The sequence below is a fragment of the Nomascus leucogenys genome, chromosome 6, assembly GCF_006542625.1.
Source record: "Nomascus leucogenys isolate Asia chromosome 6, Asia_NLE_v1, whole genome shotgun sequence".
Classification (NCBI taxonomy): Eukaryota; Metazoa; Chordata; class Mammalia; order Primates; family Hylobatidae; genus Nomascus; species Nomascus leucogenys.
In genome coordinates, this window is record NC_044386.1 from 13,484,151 (window position 1) to 13,506,745 (window position 22,595).

At 45.0% G+C, this 22,595-nt stretch overlaps 1 protein-coding gene across 5 annotated transcripts in view; it reads left to right on the forward strand.

Annotated features, from left to right (window-relative positions):
• Positions 1-22,595, forward strand: part of TRIO (trio Rho guanine nucleotide exchange factor) — a 363,663-nt gene that overhangs the window by 265,462 nt on the left and 75,606 nt on the right. For all 5 annotated transcript variants that reach the window (XR_004030403.1, XM_030813916.1, XM_030813917.1 and 2 more), the window contains exon 34: positions 8,647-8,890. Coding sequence is in view for 4 of the 5 variants with exons in the window: in XM_030813916.1 (XP_030669776.1) it covers positions 8,647-8,890 (244 nt within the window). In the remaining variant the exon portion in view is untranslated. The remainder of the gene's footprint in view (positions 1-8,646; positions 8,891-22,595) is intronic.

Genomic DNA, 22,595 nt, shown 5'->3' on the forward strand with positions numbered 1-22,595 from the left:
CTGAGCCAGGCGTGGGGCACTGCAAAGATCCAGGCCCTCTGCAAGGCCTCGCAGCAGCAGAGGGCCACAGCTAGACACGGAACATGCATTTAATCATCTGTCATTTTCCAGGCCTTATTATTTCATGCAAGAGCTGAATTTGGAGCTCAGTATTTTTACTAAAGAAACATCTTTAAAAATTTTTCCCTGTCTCTTCCTTATTAGTCTGTGATTTATAATCATTAAACTAAAATCCATATTACAAAGAAAATAGAAAACATGGGACTCAAACTGTATTGTAGAACAAAGCATCTTGAGGCCAACATGGAAAAATGGCTGAGGCGAGATGAGGTATCCTGTGGAAAAGCTGGCCCGAGCCAGCAGGGCCCAGGTGTGAGCTGTCTTTCGAATCTTAAGCCGTATGGTTCTTATTTCTAATGAGTGAGAAATTCCGTTGAGACTGATAACTTCATGTGGAACCCCTGTCCCAAGCTTATAACGTGAATATATGGATTCACATATTTAAAAACATAACTGGTTTCAGTCACTCTGTTTTTAAATTCCTGAGGCAGGATCTCACTTTGTCGCCCAGGCTGGAGTGCAGTGGTGTGATCAGAGCTCACTGTAGTCCTGAACTCCTAGGCTCAAGTGATCCTTGCCTGGTCCCCCAGGTAGCTAGGACCATAAGTGTACACTACTATGCCTGGCTAGTTTTTTTTTATTTTTGTAGAGACAGGATCGAACTGTGTTTCCCAGGCTGGCCTCAAACTCCTGAACTCAAGCAATCCTCCCACCTCAGCCTCTCAAAACCCTGGGATTATAGTTGTGAGCCCCACTGCATCCAGCCAGTTTCAGTTATTCTTAATGAAGCCTTAGCACTGTGTTGGAGACATGAGGTTCTATGTATTGTTTTTTCTTTTCTTTCTTTTTCTTTTTTTGAGATAGTCTTGCTCTGTCTCCCAGGCTGGAGTACAGTGGCACGACTTTTGCTCACTGCAACCTCTGCCTCCCAGGTTCAAGTGATTCTCCTGCCTCAGCCCACCTTGTAGCTGAGATTACAGGCACGTACCACCACACCCAGCTAATTTTTGTACTTTTGGTAGAGATGGGGTTTTGCCATGTTGGCCAGGCTGGTCTCGAACTCCTGACCCCAGGTGATCCACCCACCTCGGCCTCCCAAAGTGCTAGGATTACAGGCGTGAGCCACCGTGCCTGGCCAAGATTCCATGTATTTTAAAATTTAGGAAAGCAATCAGCTCTTTCTGTCAAGTGACGTTCTACACTCCAGGAACTTGGTTGGACTTACATAAATTGCAGCATCGAGGTAGTATGTAAAGTAGTTAATGCCAATACATTTTGAAATATGGCCTAATTCACCATCTTGGGTAAGGGTATATATCTAATGATGCTTGCATTCAGCCTCCCGAGGTTGTCTTGGAATCCTGCGTTCTGCCTCTATTCACCGCATGGAAGGCGTAGGGCTGCACGGCCAGGCACAAAGGTGCCCCACACCCTCCCCTCTGGCTGGAGCTGCTCAGAGAGGATGCTGTCTGCCTCCTGGCCAGCCCAGGGATCTGAGTTTCCCAGGACCTCAGATAAGTTTGCCCCATGTAAGCATGAAATTGAGTCATCTGATTCAGAAGCCTTTTTCATAGGATGGTGCTTATTTTAACATCCTTTATAAAGAGCACTCCCAACCGCAGTTGACCTTCCTCTGCTCAGAGTGTACCTGGCAGTGGCATAGCATATACAACACATGTAAGAGCAGGCAATCAAAAGCGAGGATGTACCCACCAGCAAACCTCTGGCCTCTGCCTCAGCAGCTGGTGGTCTTGAGCAAGTCACCTCACCTCTCTGAACCTCAGTTTCCTCACCTGTAAATGGGGATGATAGTACTGCTCACGTATATTTAGATCAGTGACTAGCATGTTCTAAGCACTGAATAAATATTCAGTTTCTGCGTCTCTGTTATACTGATGGCTTCCTCCTGCCTCACTCGGGCTGTTGGCCGGCATTGCTGCTGTTGCAGGTTACTGTCAGTTTCAGCCTCCCCTTCCTTCATCTGCACACTCGTGGGGCTACAGTGGATTTAGCTGTTGATCGTATTGTACTTGTTAGGATCTGGAAGGTGTCCTAAGAATGAAATGCTCTACCTCAGTGCCTGGCCTGATGAATCGTGGTGGCTCAACTGCAAAATTCTGTATGTAGAATGGGCACAATTACTGCAGAAGGGGGAGAGTCTTGCGTAAAGCACCTTTCCAGCTGTTCATCTTTCATCTAGCTGCATGCGTATACAGTGACCTAATATTCAAAGGGTGGGTTCATTTATTCTCAGATATGTATTGGCCACCCACTGGGTGCCGTCCCCTTGATAGGCATTCAGCGCACAAGAATGAATGAAGGAGACAGAGCCCCGCTCCCCTGGCGAGCTCTGAGTGATGGGTTCCATGTGACGTCTGCTTCCTTCTTTTACTCATCTTTGTTTTCTGTTTTTCTAAGTGATGTGGCTTTTTGTAGTATTTTTTAGATGAGTTTTTAAGTTCTCTTATAAAACCACAAACTGAATGTTATCTTTGATCATTTCAGTTACCCAATCAGAAAAACAAAATCCCCCAGGCAGAAGTAGAAAGCCTCAGTTCTAAGAAAAGACAGACTTTTTTTAAGTTTGGTTAGAAATATTACAAATTAAGTGTTTGTAAAATAGTAGAGCACTGAAAAGTGCTATTTAATGTAAATTTTACATAACATGATCAAAGTTACAGTTGGAGACAGTGATAAAGTTATGATTCAGACTTGAAGCAGGTGTTTATTCTGGTTGGTCTTCCTGGTGAGGGCCCAGTCAGCTGGTTAACATTAGCTGGTTGAGGTCAGCTAGTTAACATTAGATCTCAGATCATTGTCCCTCCATGAAAGACAAAAAGAGATATTTCAAATTAAGTTTCCTGAATAAAAGATGGCTTTGGTCACTCAGGAAATACAGCCAACAGGTTTCTTTGGCTAAGAAACTTCTTAAATTGTCCTAAGAAGTTTCTTGCTTTCCAGAGCCTAGGGGAGTGCACTAAGTGAGGCAGGTGTTTTTCAACTGTTTGCTTCTTCCCCGTGCTCGTTCCCTTTTCCACTTCATAGCCAAAAAGTGTTTACCTGGCACACCGCAGGGCCTCCTGTAGGGCCTGCACAGCACCTCCGGCATTTCTCATTGGGATATGCTAAAAGCAAGAATACAACGTTGTTCCAGGTGAGCTTCTGTGAACCCTCGAAGCCTAATGCATGGGAGCTGCCATGTCTCTGGTTTGCCTAACCTTTTTAGTTGTATCTTTTAAATGCAGCCTTTTTTCATCTATTTCATTCCAATTCATGTATATAACATAACACACTCAAGTCTTCCAAGATCATCTTTCACATCAGAACAGCAGTGTGTGAGCATGTGAGTAGACAGTGGAGGGACTGGCATCCTCAAACACTGTCTTCACTCGTTCTTTTCCAGGTACAGTGTTGAGTATGGTAAGCTGCTGGTTTTGAAAACTTTTTTCTCACAGATTTTTTTTCTTTACTTTAATTGTGGTTAAAAAAAAAAGTAACAAAGTTTACCGTCTTCACCATTTTTATGTCCTCACAGGTTTCTTTCTGTACCCCTAGTGTGTCGGAGCCTATCACAATAGTCCTCCTCTTTTAAACTCTAAGTGGCAGATTTTAGTGAGCGCTTCTTCTTGGAATTTGGCCATATGTAAAGCAGCTTGGGCGTTGGCGTGAGCACGGAGGGCCTGTTGTTCACGTTAGAACAGCTGCTGATCAGCCCCAGTCTCCGTGAAGTTGCCCTGTGGAGAAGCTTGGGTGGGTGAGAGCCTGGGGCATAATAGCATTGATTAGGGAAATTGTTCTGGCTGCTTATAGTTGCCCTTTTTTGTAACCATTGCTAGTAATAGCACTGTACTCTAATTCCCTTTAACCAAGTAATCATTTTTTGGCCTACTCTGTGTGAAACCTTCACGGAACTGCAAGACCCTTTTGTGAGGTTTCTGAATGACTGAACTGTAGTGGGCTGTAGGATGTGACAGTTCACGGGAGTTAATACACTTTGTTCTTTAGGGGAAAATGGCTTTTATTAGGCCACATTCCCCTTTTGCTTTTGAATTGCTCTCAGAAAATTGGTCAGAACCCACCTGCAGTTGATCTTTACCACATTAGACTCTTGTTCTTGAAGTAGAATTGTTTGCAGCAAAGACTGCATCACCCACCACCCCAGTCTGAGAGAGCCCCCTCTTCCTCAGGCGGAGCTTGGTAATTGAAACCAGGTGTTGCCGCTGTCTATCGAGAGCCATATGTTCTTGAGCCATACATGCCTCATTGTAGTGTCCAGGGCGGGGGTGTTCGAAGGAGCAAAGGAAGACGTGACAACTCGCAGTGTGAGAAGTCCCCAGCCACATTCTTGTTAGTTACAGCCATTAACTACGTTCATCCAAGACAGTGATATGACATGGTTTCTTTGGAAAACATGAAAAGTAGAATTCTATTCTGTGTGGTAATTGTTGAAGGTTCACATGCTTGCAACCAGAGATGAGTATTTCATTCTCTCTGGTGAAACACAGTAAGTTGTTTATTTTCAGTAATTCTGGGAAGAATTCGGAAAAGGAACCGATTTGATTTTGCTAATTGTCCATATGTCTGGGCCTAAAGAGGGACGTGGTGTAGTCTTTGGAGGAGGCACATTGGTAGTGGGTCCCTGGCCCCTGGTCCAATTAAGGCTGTTTTGTTGTCATGCTTGTTAGTCACCACATTCATTTTTTTAATAGTGAAAAGTTGAAAGGTTTAAAAAAATGTGTCTTCTGATATGTGAGTCGTGGAAAGCGAGATTTTCACAAATTGCAATCCTAAATTCAATGCATGTGGTGGGGGCCCATGATATAAAACCCATTAAATATATAGAAGCAACAAAGATACTATGAGAACTTGCACAAAATATGGTTAGAAAGAAAAGGGAATTTTTAAACTAGATAAATAAAATGGTAACTCTTTCAGCTGGGGGTAGAAATTCTCTGAAAGCCAAGACCTCTGTCAGACACAACATACAAGATAGTGGCTGAATGTTTTCTAGTTCGGAGTTTAATTTTTCTTAAAAAGCAGTAACAATTTGCATTGCTTCCTCAAAATAGTTATTACAAGTCTTTTGTACACAACAAAGTTTTTTTTTTTTTAAATTAGCAAACCTGGTTTCAAAGATGTTTTGCAGCAATAAGTTAAAAATATTCAAATGTGAGCATTGAGGCGCATCCACAGGACAGCTCTTCTCTGGGCTAGAAAACACCCATTTAATCCTCCCCTTAGTGGTGTGGAGCCTCTCTTTTCGGGTAAAGCCAGTTGATTTACTGGGAGATGGGAAGATTTTTAAAATAATTGTAACGCCGTTTGAAATATTATTCTGTTGTTGGATTTTCTTAACAAGTTCTCAAAAGCCTTTAAAAAGGAATTTTAATATTGTATATGATTCTTTGGCAGAACATGCTTGATTTTTATTTCTTATGGCCTGTCAAGTACACAGATGTTTCCAATAGTTTTTGATTACTCTTTAAGGGCCTAAAAAGTCAGTGCCAGAAATAAAGTCTAGCTTAATCCTCCTTCCTGGGCAGCCCCTCTCTCCCCTTCCCACCCTTCCCCCACTCGCAGCCCATGGCTTTGAGCTGTCTGGAAAATTAATAAGACTCTGGAGAATGAGGCAGCCAGAGGGCAGGTGATGAGACAGTGCACTTCCCAGCGTCTGGGAGTGGGGGCTGCTGGAAGAATGTCAGGGAAGCCCAGTGGGTTTCTGCTGGGAGCTTCTCACATGCGTTCAGTGAAGCAGCGGGTGGCATCACTGGGGAGCTGTAGCCAGACCCAGAGGCCTGGGAAGGGCAGGTCCAAGGGGCCGTGGCAATCTGGACGCTCCTTCATGGCCTGAAGACCGGTCCTGTGTTCCCGGAACAGGAAGCACCCCAGCTCTAAGTCACAGGACTAACCACTCCATGAGTGTGGTTCTATAAGGAAAGTTCTTTTCCAGGCTGGGCCTCTGCCTTTGAGCTTTTAACATTAGCATCTTTGATTGTCCAGAGACCTGTAAAATTTAGCATGGGTTTTCCACAGAGAAGTTTGTAAGACTGAGAAGGGGATTTATGAAAATTTTCCTTGTGGCCTAGCAAAGCTGATTCACTTTGTCGATACTGTGCTTCATGGTGGAAGAGTTTGGTTTTGTTTTGATCTTTGTGGTTGTCTAGTGGACATGTGTTTCTTATTCTGAATATCTGAACTTTCTCTTAAAAGACAGGCTCCTACAACAGGAGGATAATCAACAGCACAGAGCATGGCAGAGGCTCCCAGAGGTCCTCAGCACAAGGGGGCAGCCCCAGAACACAGCGGGAGTGTGAGCCATCGGAGGATGCACGGGCTCCTGGGTCTCTGGGTGTGGGCTTGTGCTCAGTGGACTCCCAACAGGAATGTTTCCCAGCAGGAGGCTGGGCCATTTCCTCCTCCCTTCTCTCACTCCCACAGCCAGCCCCATAGCCCACAGCACACTCTTGTGTCCCTGTGGTTTGTCTGGGCTGCTGCCCTTTAGCAAGAGGCGACAGGGGACAGCTGAGTGTCTGCAGGCTAAGCACAGGCAGAGTGAGCTCCTGAAGCCAGTGAGGAAAATCCAGGCTTTGTTTCGGGTTTTCAAATGCAGTGCCTTCATTTTTAGAGCATATGTATCTTTTCTTTTTCATTTCACAAATACTGGAATGCTAGCCGGATGCAGAGCACAGTGTGAGGCAGGCTGAGGAGGAGCCCCACTCCTAACAGCTTCTCTAAGTCACATGCCTACCACCATTGGCACTGGCGGACTCAGGGTGACTGTGCCCAGCCCCATCTCCGCCCTCCCAGGCCAGGGATGGAAAGTTCACAGAAGAGCAGGGGGAGCCTGCTTCTGGTGATGAAGGCAGACACATACACGTGTAACTCCAGCTATGGCTCACTTCAGAATTGAGGTGCCACGGAGGACAGGCACGAGAGGGACTTCTGGGAGCCAGTGGGGAGCTTAGAATAGAGGGGACATGGGGGCTTTCAGCAAGAGGGATGGTGTGGGCCACTGACAGGCAGGACCCCTCAGGAGGAGGAGGGAGATGCTTCTGGCCGCTGGGGGGACCTTTGCGTCCTATGCCAAGGCCTTTGTGTGTGAGGGTTTTGCATAAGAGGATGACGTGTTTTTAGAAGGTCTCCTGCCAGCAGTGTTTAGATGGCTTGGAAGGAGAACCTGGAGTCTGTCAGGGAGGCCGCTCAGGAGCCCCTGCGGGACCCAGTGAAGTGATTGGTATGGGGGTGCAGAGAAAGGAAGTGATCGGAGCGCCGCCCAGCATCTGCTCGACAGCATTTGGAGGGAAAAGAGTGGGGTTTTTTTAGCTTGAGTGACTTGGTGGTGATACTGTTACCCAAAAGACAACACCGGAAGAAAAAGAGATTTAGGCGGTGGGAGGGCATCATGAGTCATGTCCTAGACTCTGCATTGTGGGGACAGGGAAGCATCCAGTTGCCCAGCAGGGATCGGAAGTAGTCTGTGGTTGGGACGCTTGCTGGGGAAGAGTCAGCTTGAGGGTGTGGTTGAAGAGTCCGTGCAGCGGGACAAGTGGAGAAACAGCAGAGACAGAACCTGGGACAGTCCAGAGACCGGGAGCTGCTCTCAGGATTCTTACGTAGAAAAATAAATGAAGAGATTCTTAGGTAGGAGGGATGTGAATGAGCACATGAGCCCTGTCCCCACGGAGTTTACTGTCTCAGGGAACACACACCAGGGCTCAGGCCATCTGAAGCAGACAGTCATGAGAAGACCATGCACTTGTTTTACCGGCAGAGGCCATGGGGTGTGTGTTGTTAGAGAGTTTATGGATGAGCTTCGAAGGACTGGAAGAGTTTCAGCAGGCATAGGTGAGAGTGAGCGTGGTAAAAGGAGAGAAGGAGGGAAAGGAACGTCAGGCTGGAGGAACAGAAGGCCAGAAAATCCAGGACCTCTGGGAAACGAGCCGATGTCTGCAGAGGCTGTGGTGCCTGCTGCGTGTTGAGGCCTGGAGTGGGGGGCCTAGAAGGAATCTGAGGGCAGAGGGCAGAGGGCCTCAGGAGCCACACCAAGGGGAGCCCTGGACAAGCAGGAGGGGGTGCTTGAAGGATTCTGAAGAGAGACAGGTGTGCTTTGCTTCGGTTTCAGGGTCACAGCCCATTGCCTGTTCAGTCCCGTTCTTGTGGCTGCCTCTTTCCTGACCCAAGGGATGCTTAAAGAGTCCACATACTCCAAAGCATGGAACGCCCAACACTGGGTCAGAACAGAAATTTGGAACAGAACTTTATCTCATTTTATCACCGTATTTCATGTTAATCCCCCAGATAGCCTTCAAGCAGAGTTTTTTTTAGTTTGCTGTAAGTTAAAAAACGAGTGTATATATAATACCACTTTGTGAGGAAGGAAATAGAATGTCTCAGGTTCAAGAAATTTGGAAGCACTTATGAAAATCATATTTTCATATGGGGAGTGCAGTGATCGCACAGCCTCGGAGCACTCAGCTCACTCTGGGGCAGGGTGGCAGGAACCCACCTGGAGGAGTCCCCAGCTGTACCTGAAGACACCGTGGCTCACACTGGCTGACCTGTCCTCTCCTCCTCTGTTCCCCCCAGCTCTCTGGTGGCTGTGAGCTGACAGTGGTGATCCATGACTTCACCGCTTGCAACAGCAATGAGCTGACCATCCGACGGGGCCAGACCGTGGAAGTTCTAGAGCGGCCGCATGACAAGCCTGACTGGTGTCTGGTGCGGACCACTGACCGCTCCCCGGCGGCAGAAGGCCTGGTCCCCTGTGGCTCACTGTGCATCGCCCACTCCCGAAGTAGCATGGAAATGGAGGGCATCTTCAACCACAAAGGTAGGAATCAGTAGGGTGTGGGTGGCAGACGCCTACTGGAAGAGACCCTGGAGCGCTCTGTCTCCACGCCTTTGCTGCCTGTTAGTGTGCGTGAGCTTCCTTGTCAGCTGTGCCTTCAGCACATGGTCACTGACTGTCCGGGCATTTCTAGTCCATCAGCACCTGAAGAGGAAATGAGGATTTCACCCGTGACTCAGAAAGAATGAGTGATCTCCTCACTTCCAGGGTGGTGTAGTGAGATACGACATCAGGTTAGAGAAGAACACTGATTTTGGAACATTCCAGTTGCTTCCTTCCTTTGTCATCTGTGCCTTCTTCTGTGTGTCATGACACCTCCTGGAGGCCATCCCCTGGCTCCAGAGGGTTAGTCATTCCAGGGAGCTAATGAAGCTGCAAGAGAAAACAGCTACTGATCAGCTCCCCTGATTGATTATAGGCCAAGCCATGTTCCAGATTTCTCAGGGCCTAAATGTGAGTTTACTGTCACCTCGGTAAGAAACAGGAAGAATTAGGCTGTTGTTTCTCCAGAAATCTGAAGCGAAAGGCAGAGGATTTTCAGACTTTGGCCAAAAGCCAGAGGTGTCCACTTCCATTTCTGGTGAAGGCGCCCGTGCATTCGGAACAGCGGTGGGCTTCCTCTCGTGGAGCCTTTGCGTTTAGAGATCTGGGCCATGCTGGCTTTTAGCCTGTTGCCAGAATGCTTCTAAAGTTGCATCAGCATAAGTCCTTGAATTTGAGTTGAAAATAATGTACAACTTTTCCTGAAATTAGTCTGTTCTGCAGAGGAGCCCTGGTGAACTTAAGCATGCCTCAAATAACACTTGCTCTGAAAGATTTCTTCCGCATGTGCCTTTCCTGTGGTGTGTTCTTACTTCCTGGTGTTCGCAATTGCAGGCTAGCCAAGACGAAAGAACTAGGCATTCATCACACTTGGCTTTGTCCGGAAAACTTCTGGTGGAGGTTGGGTTTTTTAGTGTTGGTACGTTGTACCATTTTGTTTTTCCCTATGATACTGTCTGACATTCTTGTACCTGGAAAGTCACTCTGCCCCTCACAAACCCTCCAATGCATTATTTTTACCAAGAAGGTGTTTCTTAATGAGCAAGACCTGCTGTGAACTTATGCCAGCCAGTGGTTAGGGGCTCAGAACTGTATCCCATTTTTTTCTTCTTTCCCTTATTTATTTATTTGTTTATGTATTTATTTATTTATTATAATTTTTTTTTTCCTGTAATGCAAGGAAACTCATAAGATTGTTCCCTGCCAGGCGCAGTGACTCACGCCTGTAATCCCAGCACTTTGGGAAGCTGAGGCGGGTGGATTACCTGGGGTCAAAAGTTTGGACCAGCCTGACCAACACGGTGAAACCCCGTCTCTATTAAAAATATGAAAAATTAGCCAGGCGTGGTGGCAGACACCCAGCTACTCGGGAGGCTGAGGTGGGAGGATCGCTTGAAGCCAGCATTTCAAAACCAGCCTGGGTATCATAGTGAGACCCAGTCTCTTTAAAAGATGCCGTCTGTTTTGTGGACAAAGTTTGCTTTGGAAGCTTGCATGTCCGGGTGTCCTTTGGGCCGGCCAGCCTTCGTGTCTGATGGCTCCTTCTGCTCTTGCTCTGGCTGTCCTTCCTCCATCTTAGCATCTTGGTCATGAATTAAACAGACGCCGGGCGTAGCAGGATTGAATAAGGGTTCAGCAAACCCTTGTGCTCCAGCACTCTTATTTGTGATTGTCGTTTATGCTGTCTGCCGTTACCTCAGAGGCTCTGGGGCTGGGGCCTGGGCCTGGAGACTGTGTCTGTGCCCCCAGCGAGTCTCTGGTGCATTCCGGGCTGAGGCCCACTCACCTCCCTTCACTCTCCTCCACTCGAGCGTGTAGTACATGGGCTCACTGTTGAAATCAGTGTCACGTCACCATTGTTGATGGCTCAGTAAATCCAAGTTCTCTTCCCTTCCCATTGTCTCAACTTGTAAAACTTGTCACTTTTATCTATTTATTGACAGTCTTGGTCACAGGAAGTAAACAGAAATATCAAGAATGTGTATATTTCCAGTGAGAACAGTTCAAAACATCCTCTTTGCCCTACGCTGCCCTGCTTTTTTCACCTTTTCCCTTTCTTCCCAACCAAGAGTCGCCCTACACAATGGTCCCTGGGGATTTAGCTCCAGTGTGATCAGAAGGAAAAGTAAGGAATGAGCAGAATAGTCTTGTCGCTAACCTGGGCAAATGAGCATCTCTCACTCTCTGCCGGATGCATTTCCGGAGTGCCCGGCATGAATCTTTTTGACTGATAGTGTTTTGAGGGTGGGACAGGAGTTCATACCCTGGCCTGGGGAGGGCCTTCCGTCACACTCCCCACTCAGGACATCTGGAAAACCACCGCAAGGCCTGTGTCCCGCACTGCTGTTGCCCAGAGCCTTTGCCATGCGTAGTTAAATCTGGAAGGCCCCTCTCAGCCCCCATGGAATTGGTTTTTTGTTTTTTGTGTTTTTTTTATTTATTTATTTTTTGTTTTCCTAAAATAAGGCTTTAACCAGGAGTTTGAGACTACAGTGAGCTATGATCAAACCACTGCACTCCAGCCTGGAGAACAGAGTGAGACCTCATCTCTAAAAAATAAATAAATAAAATGAAATGGGCTTTAAGAAGAGACCTTTTGGTGGCAAGGGAGGAGTGAGTGGTGAGCTTGCAGGGTGCGTTCTTCCTGTCAGGAGGCCTGAGATGGGGCGGCCGCAGATGGCCTCCCAGGGCCTTGCCAGCTCTGACATTCTGAGTTCAGATTTCTTAGAAGGCTTTATGAGCAAAAGCCAATTCAAAACTGCCATTTCCTTACACCAACCCATAATGTGATGACAGGTGGCCTTTTTGTTGGTGCTTTCAAATATGTCTAGAAGAAAACACCCACTTATAAAAATTAACCTTTACCACTCTAAAAGTCATTCACAATTTTAAAGGTTTTTTTCTCCTTTGGATAGAGAAAAAGTATGGTTCAGTACCTGCATTTTATTTCGAAGTTCAGAGTATGAGTCATCTGCAGTGAATGAGAAAATTAAGGGGAAAAAAAACATGAGAAATAAAACCTTTTGCTTGTGGGTGACTTGAGCCTCTAAACCCAGGGGCTTTAACTCAGGATGCTACCTTTTACTATGGTAAAATCTGTGCCAAAAACAGTCCCCCATAGTTTACCACAACTCCAGTGGGCACTAGCAAGATCAGCTCTCAGGCTTGACCAGACTGGCTGCAGTAGTTAAGAGAAGACACAGGGACTGTCTTTCCTAAGTGTAGTGATACATGATTGCTGTTAATCAAATGGGGCATTTTCTCTAACTCAAGTTAAAAATGAGAAAGAGACATACTTTCATTCGAAACTATCCGAAATGTTGACTTTTCTTTGGGTCCACCCTGCTTCTCTCCAAGCTCTCTCCCAAGGATTTTCTTGTCCACCCGAATAGTTTACTTCTCCACTTGACTGTCTTAGCAACTTTTTCAAATCTAAAGTATTCAAATTCCCTCTCCCTCCATCTCCCCACTTGTTCACCCAAGAACATGGCCAACACACGTGAGGGTCTCTCCACTGCCCACCACAGTTTTTAAAAACTGGTAAACTCCACATAACAAAATGTATCATCTTAACCATTCTTAAGTCTACAGATCAGTGGCATTAAGTACCTTCACATTGTTGTGCAGCCGTCATTACATTCACCTCTAGAATTCTTTTTTCCATCTTACAGAACTGAACCTCTGTGCCCATGGAACAAAACCCTCCACTCTCTCCACCCAGCCCCTGGCACTGCCCCTTTCCTTTCTGTCTTCATGAGTTTGACTGTTGTAGGTGCCTCATGTGAGTAGAGAGTCATGTAGTCTTGTCCTTTTGGGACTGTTTATTTCTTGTAGAAGATTCCGTGTTCTGACTTGTGTCAGAATTTCCTTTCTTTTTAAGGCTGAATAGCATCCCCTCGTATGCAGATGCCACACTGAGTTCAACATTCGTCACAATTTCCTTTCTTTTTAAGGCTGAATAGCATCCCCTTGTATGCAGATGCCACATTGAGTTCAACATTCATCTGCTGATGGGCGCTCAGGTTGCTTCTGCCTTTTGACTCTTGTGAATAATGCTGCTATGAACATGGATGTACAAGTAATCTCTTCAAGTCCCTCCTTTCAGTCCTTCTGGGTGTATACCCAGAAATGCAATTGATGGATCATATGGTACTGTTGTCTGAATGTTTGCGTCCTTCCAAAATCCGTGTGTTGAAATCTAACCCCCAATGTGATGGTATTAAGAGGTGGGCTGTTGGGTGGTAATTAGGTCATGAGGGCAGAGCCCTTGAGAATGGGATTACTACCCTTACAAAAGAGGCAGGCCCAGGGAGCCCTTTTGTCCTTCCACCATGTGAGGGCACAGAAGGCACCATCTTTGAGGAGCAGGCCCTCTTCAAATACTAACTCTGCCAGCGGCTGGATCTCGGACTTCTCAGCCTCGAAAACTGTCAGCAATAAATTTCTGTGCTTTATAAGTTATCCAGTTTAAGGTATTTTATTATAGCAGCAGGAATGGACTGAGACATATGGTAATTCTATTTTTAATTTTTTGAGGCTGCCCACTCGGTTTTGTTAACTTTATCTCAATAATATATTTCAAGTATGTTCTCTTTTCATTTCTACCGTTACTCTTACCACCTGATCACCCGACCTCACTTCTTGCCCTTTTTCGTTTCATCTAAAACATAAATGTTACCATACTCTCTTGCTGCGACTTTCTCTTGGTCAGAGAATAAAATTCAGCTTCCTCACATGTCCAACAAGACCTTTCGTCTCATACACACACATGTACACACAAACACAGACGTGCACACACACGCACACCTATACACCTTCTCCTCTTGGAGCTGTGCATCGGGTAACATAGGGGCTTTTTTCCCTCTCACTCACCCCTACCTAACAGTCCCCATCTCATCTCATCAAATAACAAATACAAAATCCTCATGGAAAAAATAAATGTATTCAATGAGCTCATGGAGGGGAGGAGAGAGCAGAATAAATCTTGGTCTAGTTAGCAAGTATTTCCACACAGAGGCTCCCATCAGGGCAGCTGAAAAAGTCCAGTTAGATGAACTCCAAGGAACACTGGAGACCCACAAGGAACTGTCCAGGAACTCAATGAAAGCACCTTAAACAGATTGTAACAGGAATGATGATTGCAGATACACTGTTGAACTTAAAAATGGCATAGAGGAACTGCAGACAACACAGGTGTTTTAGACAGTAGGCTCGGTAGAGAAAGCAGCGAGTCTTCACAGATGGCCGGCACTGAGAGCCAGCGAGAAGCAGAGGAGATGGGCCCTGAGCAGAGGGTTGCGGGGGGAGCTTTAAACTGAGCCCTGTAAACATGGCAGAACTGCTCAGCGGGAGACTCTCAGCACAGACGGTCATGGGGAAGTGAGTGCAGTTCATTTGAATCCTGTTGTCGAGTTCTGGGGTTTTTTGGTTTGCTTCGTAACTTTAAAGGTATACACTTTACATAGATTTATTTATTTGCTGGGACCGTTACTCAGAGTTCCTAGAAATGCACACAGCTTTTTTACTGGGGTTACTCCTCAGAATCACTTGTCACTTCTTTAAATGAATGAATGAATGTGCCAGGCCCTATGCCTGAAGGTTGGGAGCTTCATCTACATCACATTCTAACAGGTGACCACTGGGGTAAGCACTGTGTGACTGCAAAGCCAGGGTGTGTTTCCATCAACACCAAATGACAGTGCCTGTGTGCCCCTGTTGTCCTCCCTCCAGGACTGCCTCCTCACCCCACCCCTTTCTGCAGCTCCTCATCTAAACATCTGGCCTGGTGAGGTCACGGCTCAGCCTGTTGGCCAGTGGCCCCACCACCATCCTTCCCCCGTGCAGCTCGGAGGAGGCCAGATCTCTCCCCTTAGCTCCTGTGTCCCCTTCACCCCCCATGGCACAGATGAGACATTCACAGAGTTTGCAGATGATGGAAGAGAAGACTCCAGGTTGCCAGGTGTGTCCACTCTCAGGAACCCCCCAGCCCAGGCCTCACTGCTTGTGTTCCCAGCCAACCCCAGCATGGGGGATACGCCAGTGCTGTTTCCCTGCTCAGAATACAACCAGTTACCAGAGACGACCTCACCCCTCCAACCACTTTCCAAGGTGCCAGGACAGAGAAGCCCTTCACTGGCCCACCCAGGGCAGTTGACAGAGGGCTGCCCTCCTTGGAGGGGAGCCTCACCTCTACCCACAGGGCTGCGGCCTTGTCCTGGATTCTCACCTGGGCAGTCACGTCAGGATGGAGGAGTCCCATGTCAGCCAGTTCTTTGGTGGGGGTCACGTAGTCTGAAATGACCTGCGGGCGGTCCAGGCTGAGCCAGGGAAGCCGGGCCTGGGTGCCTTTTTGGTGCCTGCTCTGACTTGAGTTGGATTCATGCCACAGACCCACCTTCTGGAGCAACAACACATGCAGCCACCAACACGAGAGCCAGCCACACGCTGAGCAGAGAAAGTCCCTGTCACCTCATCATCCAAAAACTCCAGCTTTGCAGAGACCAAGGTTCTCCTCTACCTTCACAGAAGCCTCTGTGACCAAACACAGAGCTCGCCCTTCTGAGGCCTCTAGCATTTCTCCAGGTGTTTTTCAGAGGACTTGGTTTAAATTTGTTCACCCCAAATGTGGTCTTTCCCGGGTCATGAAATGATCTGCCCCAGAGGTGAATCTGAGTCTCCTCAGAGTCATGTGAGACTGAAACTGCTTGTAACATTTCGGTGACCTAATAAGTTTTCCAAAAATGTAGGGTATTAAGAAGAGTTTAATAACATTAAAAAGTTTAGTTGAAAATATCATGATTCAGGTATATTTAGACATTTGATTCATGCCAAATTGCCACTGTTATCAGAAAACACACCCCAAGCACATTAATGCGTAGATATTTCAAACCCGTATCTGCCCACACATTCTTAAAAATACATATACTGAGAAATCTATATACAGGTTTTTTTTAATTAGCTTGGAAAAGAGCAGTTGTATTCTGTTTGAACAGCTGCTAATGTCAATTCCTGTGGGAAGAAAGACCAAAGAACATGGAGTTACACCAAGAATTTTAAAACAAAGGCGCTGTCCCTTTCCTGAGCACCGTGCAGCCAAGACTGAGAGATCAATCTGAGACCTGTGATTAAGGAGTGTTTTCTACGTAGCATATAATTATGGAGCCACACAAGTGGGCCATTACTCTGTTGAGTGCTTCATGTTTGAGGTATTTTCATGTTCCAACTTTACATTAAAGTGTTTATTAAAACAGGAAAAATCCACGAGCAGGTATTGACACTATCCATATTAGATCATCACAAAATTATATATATAGCAGAGTCATAAACAATGAGAAACGGTCTTCCCACACTTTCGTTAAATGGCCATGACCTAGTGTTTAGGGAAAGCAGTAAAATCAGCGAGGAGCTCGTGGGAAAAATGAGACGGGCTCTGCGGGGGTGACTCATCGGCCAAGCAGGGCCGCACAGGTACCGGGCCGCTGCATCCTCTCCTGCCTCTCACTCTCTGGAGACTGGACTTCCTCTACTGCCTCCCTTCTGACATTTCGTAGACATCAGACTTTGCTACTTATTACACAAACGGGGTTCCCTTTTAAATTTGTTCATTCTAGTTAGCATTTGCAGAAGCTGTGAAAAATTACAGAGAGATGATTTGTTGGGTAAGAGATGGTTTAAAAGTCCAGCTTTCTGTTTTTCATTAAGTGTCTTGAAAATGAGTAAGTGGTGTTCCTGGAGGGGAACAATCATATAATTCCGCAGGGTGGGTCTAAACTTGTTTTCTGATCGTGTTTAGCAGCTCATGGTTCTGAGGACACCCGATAACACAGCAGCCAGGCGCTGATTGAGAAGTGTGTGCCGAACAGACCCGAGTGTGGCTTGGCTCTTGCCTTAAGTTCCTTTCTCTGTTCAGAGAAGCGTGAGATGAGATTTTGTGATTATATTGTACTCCTTAGGCTGACTTTCCCATGCACAGAATGTTTTACAGATCCTGATAGCTGAGCTGAAAATGCGAAGAGAAGGGAAAATGCCTTAAATTATTCTGGCTAATTTAGAAGCAGCAGGCCTTGGAAGTCTTTGTCATGTGTCCCTGAACAAATCTTATGGGAGCTCTGGTACCTATTCCAGAAAATGCACTTAGGCACAAAACTTTTACATACAATTTCACACACCCCACCCATATGGAGAACTTTTTTCTAAATAAGAGAAAGAAAAATTTTAAGACTTACAAGTTATGTTTAGGTGTTTTACATGGTTCAAAAAACAAGACATGAAGCGGTATAAACTGAGAAGTCTTGTTCCCACAACCCCACGTGCCAGGTACACATAACCATTTTTATTCATCTCTAGCTTGTGCTTCCAATGTTTGTTAGGCATATGTAAATAAGTGAATAGATATGCATTTCTCCCTCCTTTTGCTGACATGAGAGATGGCATATTTAGCCCCTGGCTTTTATCCCTTGACCCCATTCCAGTACCTAGAGACCTGCTTCATTTTTTTTAGATTTGTAGTACTTCATGTGTGCATGTGCCTTAGTGACTAACTTGTACACTGTGCAGGGACATCGGGCTGGGACCAGTTTGTTCACTGATATATACAGCGCTGCGAGAGATACCCTCACGTGTGTATTGTTTGGTCCACGTGCAGGTGTGTCTGGAAGATAGAATTCTAGACGTAGAATTGATGGATTAAATGCATTTATAGGGAAAAAAATAAGTATAAAACTTTGCGTGTAATGATATTTGTGTGTTTTTTATTTTTTTTACCCAGATAGCAAAAAAAAAAAAAAAAAAATTGTCCATTTTGAATGGGCCACTTTAAATCCATTCATATAAATTAAATCTTGAGTCTCTGTGTGACCTGTCTGGGAGGTGAGGTTTGGATGGATGTTTTCCCACAGAATTACAAGAGCATGCAGTGAAATATTTATGTAAATAATCTTTCATCAACATTTTTGCACTTTTATTTTAGGGATTCTCCACATAAAAAATAAATGGCAGTGATTTCCAAAGAGCAAGTAACTTCTCTTCCCTCAGTATGTATATAAAATAGCTTTCATGGTGCCCCGTACGCCTTCCATCCTTGCAAAGTTCTTCATGAATCCAAGCTATGCAGTTGCAAGAGATACATTCACAAGGCTGGGCTGTTGATGGCTCTCCTAGCGGGCCTTGGAGTCTCCATATAATCTCCGCTCTTTCTGAAGGATTCAGTTTCTTACCACAAACATTTCACAATGAATTTCATTTTATTTTATTTATTTATTTATTTATTTAGACAGATTCTTGCTCTGTCACCCAGGCTGGAGTCCAGTGGCATGATCCTGGCTCACTGCAACCTCTGCCTCCCGAGTTCAAGGGATTCTCCTGCCTCAGCCTCCTGAGTAGCTGGGACCTCAGGCACCCGCCACCATGCCCGACTAATTTTTATATTTTTAATAGAGGCGGAGTTACACTATGTTGGCCAGGTGGGTCTCGAACTCCTGACCTCAGGTGATCCGCCTGCCTCGACCTCCCAAAGTGCTGGGATTACAGGCATGAGCCACTGCACCTGGCCTGAATTTTGAATAAGACAGTTTTTAAGCTCTCCCAAATCTAACTTCCTTCCTGACATTGTGGAAGCGTTTTGAAGGGGACAGAAAAAGGCATGGGGGTAGGAGGCTACCCTTTGAGCTCTTGTCCCTGTGGCCACCTCTCCCAGGAGAACGTCCTCACACCCCTGCCTGGGGCTTGTGAGACGTGTTCAGGGTCTGCCCTGCTTCATCGTGGTCTGACCAGCAGTGGCTGGAACACCTCAGACTTCAGGAAATTGGTCATTCCACATCTCAGACTATTCAGGGGGGCATCATCTTCCTGAAACCTTTCTAGCCAAACGTAGGACAGGGCCCCCAAAGTGTTTATTATTTGAAGGTCCTTTCAAACATTCGAGAGGACAGTAAACAGGCTTGTTTGCCTTGGCTGCATTGCACGGCGGCTCTGGAATTCTTTATTATTTTTGTCAAGAAATGAAGCCCTGTATGTTCAATCTCATCTGTTCTCTCCCCAACCCCTTTTCAGGAGTCTGTAGAATTTGAATGCTAGAGGGGAAGAATATTAAAGTTCTGTTCTTAGATACAGATGTGTTTCCTACTGTCTCAAAAACATTTAGATCATTTTAGTCCTGGATCATGGAGAAGATTATTAACAGAAGGGGGAGAAGAGTGTATTCATCTGCTGGCTGCCATAGCAAAATCCCAGAGCCTGGGGGATTAAACAACAGCCATTTATTCTCTCAGAGTTCTGCAAGCCAGAAGTCTAGAAGGAGTCAGTAGGGTTGGCTTCCTCTGGGGCCACTGTCCTTGGCTTGCAGATGGCCACCCTCTTGCCAATTCTCTGTATGGCTGTCTGTCTCCCTATTTCCTTTTCTGTAAGAACACCAGTCAGGTTGGATCAGCACCCACCCTAAGAGCCTCATTTTAATTTAATCACCTCCTTAAAAGACCTTGTTTCCAAATACAGTCACATTCTGAGATACTGGGGATTTCAACTTCAACATGGATTTTAGGGGGGACACACTTCAGCCTATAGCAGGGGGCCATTGGAGCCTTAAGAAATTAACAGTAGTAACAGAGAGCACGGGGTGTGGACTTGCCATTGCCAGCCACAGTGCTGTTCTCTATGTTCCACCCTCAACATACCCTCATGACAACGTAGACATACACCATTATCATCCCCATTTTAGGGTAGGAAAAGGGAAGCACAGAAAAATCACGTAACCAAACATAGCAGGGGATGTAAAGTGAGATTTTCAAAATAGCAGTCAGACTTAAAAGTTCAAGTTCTTAGCCACTGTACATACTGCTGTCTGTGCACGCTGGAAGAAACCTTTGGTGCAGGGAGGAAGCTGAAGCCTGTAGAGACAAACTCAGTTGCCCAAGGCCAGACATCACTTATGGAAGAGCTAATTCTAGAACCTGGTGTCCTGAGTTCGCTGCACTCTGGCTTTGACCATTCCTGAGAGGCCGTGGGCCCTCCAACAGTTCGTCTCTACGAAAAGGATCAAGTTTCAGATTTCCAGTTTGAATTATGATCTAATAATTCCAAATGCATTCCACTGCCCAGAGAAGTCATCTTAATGGAAATCTTTTTTTCATCTTTGGGGGCCAGATTTCTCCTCTTCCTACTCCCCTAGTTAATTACAGAACTTTACTCACAATGAGCGTGTTATGTATGAGTGAATAAATGGAAAAAGCAATCACAAAGGAAAAGCCATTTTTTCTTTATCAGTTTGCATCCAGGAGTAAAAGATCTTTGCCCCAAAACTGTTATTCTGCCCCCTTCCCTAAATCAAAATCAGCTGCTTGTTCTCTTTTGCTCTTCCTTAAAGGAGCTGAAGAATTCAACTTCCTGTCAGCTCCCCGCCTCCATCAACCCTGTGAATTTGCGCCCTATATCTCTCATTCTCTGAAGTTTAACAGAATTGGGACATCAAAAGCACATATTGGCAGTCAAGGGTTAGCTACATGGTTCTTAATTTTTTGAGCACTGTTGTTTTTGTTACTTTTTTGAAAAACATGATTTGTGAGGTTACCATATCGCATTGCAGTTCTGCAAATAATCCACAATGCTGGTGCAAACAGAGAATGTCACATAGTTAAAGTGAAATGTAAAAAAGGAGTATTTGAATGTTTGGTTTGTTAAAGAAAGAGAAAAACTCACATAGTTTGTGAAAAGATAGTAAATAAAGCAATGAAAAGGAGCCTATCAAATTCTTGGCACCCACGTGAAGAGTTTGAATGCCTCCATAAAGGTGCTTTTGTGGATTGGCGACTGTGCTAGAAAGCAGCAGGAACTCCTGTGCTGAATGGAGCCCTAAGAAGCAGGGGTTTCGTCATCCCTTTCCCTCTAGAGCAGGAGGTATTATCTATGGGGTAAAGAAACCGGAGAAAACTTCCTCTGAACAGGAGTATCTTTGTGCATGGAACCTGAGAGACTCAATCCTGGTGGTGCAGCTGTGCTTGAAGCCAGCACTGTGGACATATTGTGCAGAGCGGAAACGCACGGGGAAGAAAACGAGGGCCGGGGAGGTGGCGAAAGGAAAACAGTCCAGAATTGCTACTTTAAAGAAATGGTATGGCATTTCAGAGGCCCAGCATCCTCAGCTGCAGAGCTGTGTGCGCCTTTTAATAATTGGGGTTTGAAGACTGACTTCAAGGTAGAATACTGAAATTTTATCAGTATTAATCAAGTCTCAGAAAACACTTCTGATTTTTAGAGGAAATTATAATATTCCTAATCATTATATCATTTAAGATCTAATCCCAGAATTCAGCTAATGTTGTTTTATATATCCAGTATTTCGATTTTGATTTTGAGGATCTTTTCATTCTATATTAATTGCTTAATTATAAATATATGTTTACTCAGAAAGCATCATAATTTCAATAGAAAGACTTCAGGTCCTTTGGCTCATCTTAATTTTAGCCTTAAGTATATTTCTAGTCTTCATTTTTAAAGCACCAGTTGTATATTGATCCTTTTCACTGCTTTTGTTTTAGACTCCTTTTGGCAAAAATGACTTGTCTCATTTTTATTTATGGGCAGATTAATAACAGACACTTGAAGTCCAAATTTTAAATATTTGAGAAATAATTATTACAAGAGAAGGCTACGTAAAAAGTAAATTTCGTGGGCATTAACTTTGACCATGACCATATGAGCTGCTTTTCAACTAATCTAAATAAAAATACTTTTATTTTCACGAAAATAAGATTGACTATTGTAATTTTGTTCACTCTTTTGCCCCACAAAAGTATGTGGAAATAATACATTTTGTATTGTGTTCCTTCAGTACATTTTTTTCGATAATCATAAACCCCTTTATTCACAGATCTTTAATTTGTCTGATATGTTTCTTTTTCTACAAAGATCTTCTCTGACTTTACCTACTTTTTTCTGGTAACTTTTTCATACTCTCAGTTTCTTTAGCTATTTGCGTTTAAATAACACAACACTCAGTTTTTTTTTATTTTTAAAAACTATAATGAAATAATTTTGGACCTACAGAAAAGTGACAAAAATAGTTCAGAGAATTTCTATACACGCTGTACCCAGCTCCCCCAATAGTAACATCTCACATACAGTGATGAAAATCAGGGCATGAACCCGAATGCAGTGTTTTTGCTCTAAAACATTTGAACTAAGCCCTGGGCCTTATCCTGGATTTTGCTTTCATATCCTCTTTCTGGCTTAATATCCAATTAAGAATCCACATTGTATTTATGTAGGTTGATGCAAAAGTAATTGCAGTTTTTGCCATTTCAATGGCAGAAGGCACAATTACTTTTGCACCGACCTAATAATTTCCTCCAATCTGTAGCAGCTCCTCAGTCTTTTTTCTTCTTCATGACCTTGACAGTTTTAAGGCATACTGGTCCTTTCTGTCATAAGATGCCTCCCAATTTGAGTTTATCTAATAGTAAATAAAGCAATGTTTTCTCTTAAATTCAGCTCATGCATTTTGGGCAAGAACAGCACTGATGCTATTGTGCCCTTCTCCGTGCATCACATCAGGGGTACAGGGTGTCCTGAGACGTCTCCCTGCCGGTGTGTGGACCTTGGTCACCTGGCTAAAGTAGTGTCGCAGGACTTTTCCTTAGTTCAGCTAAAGACA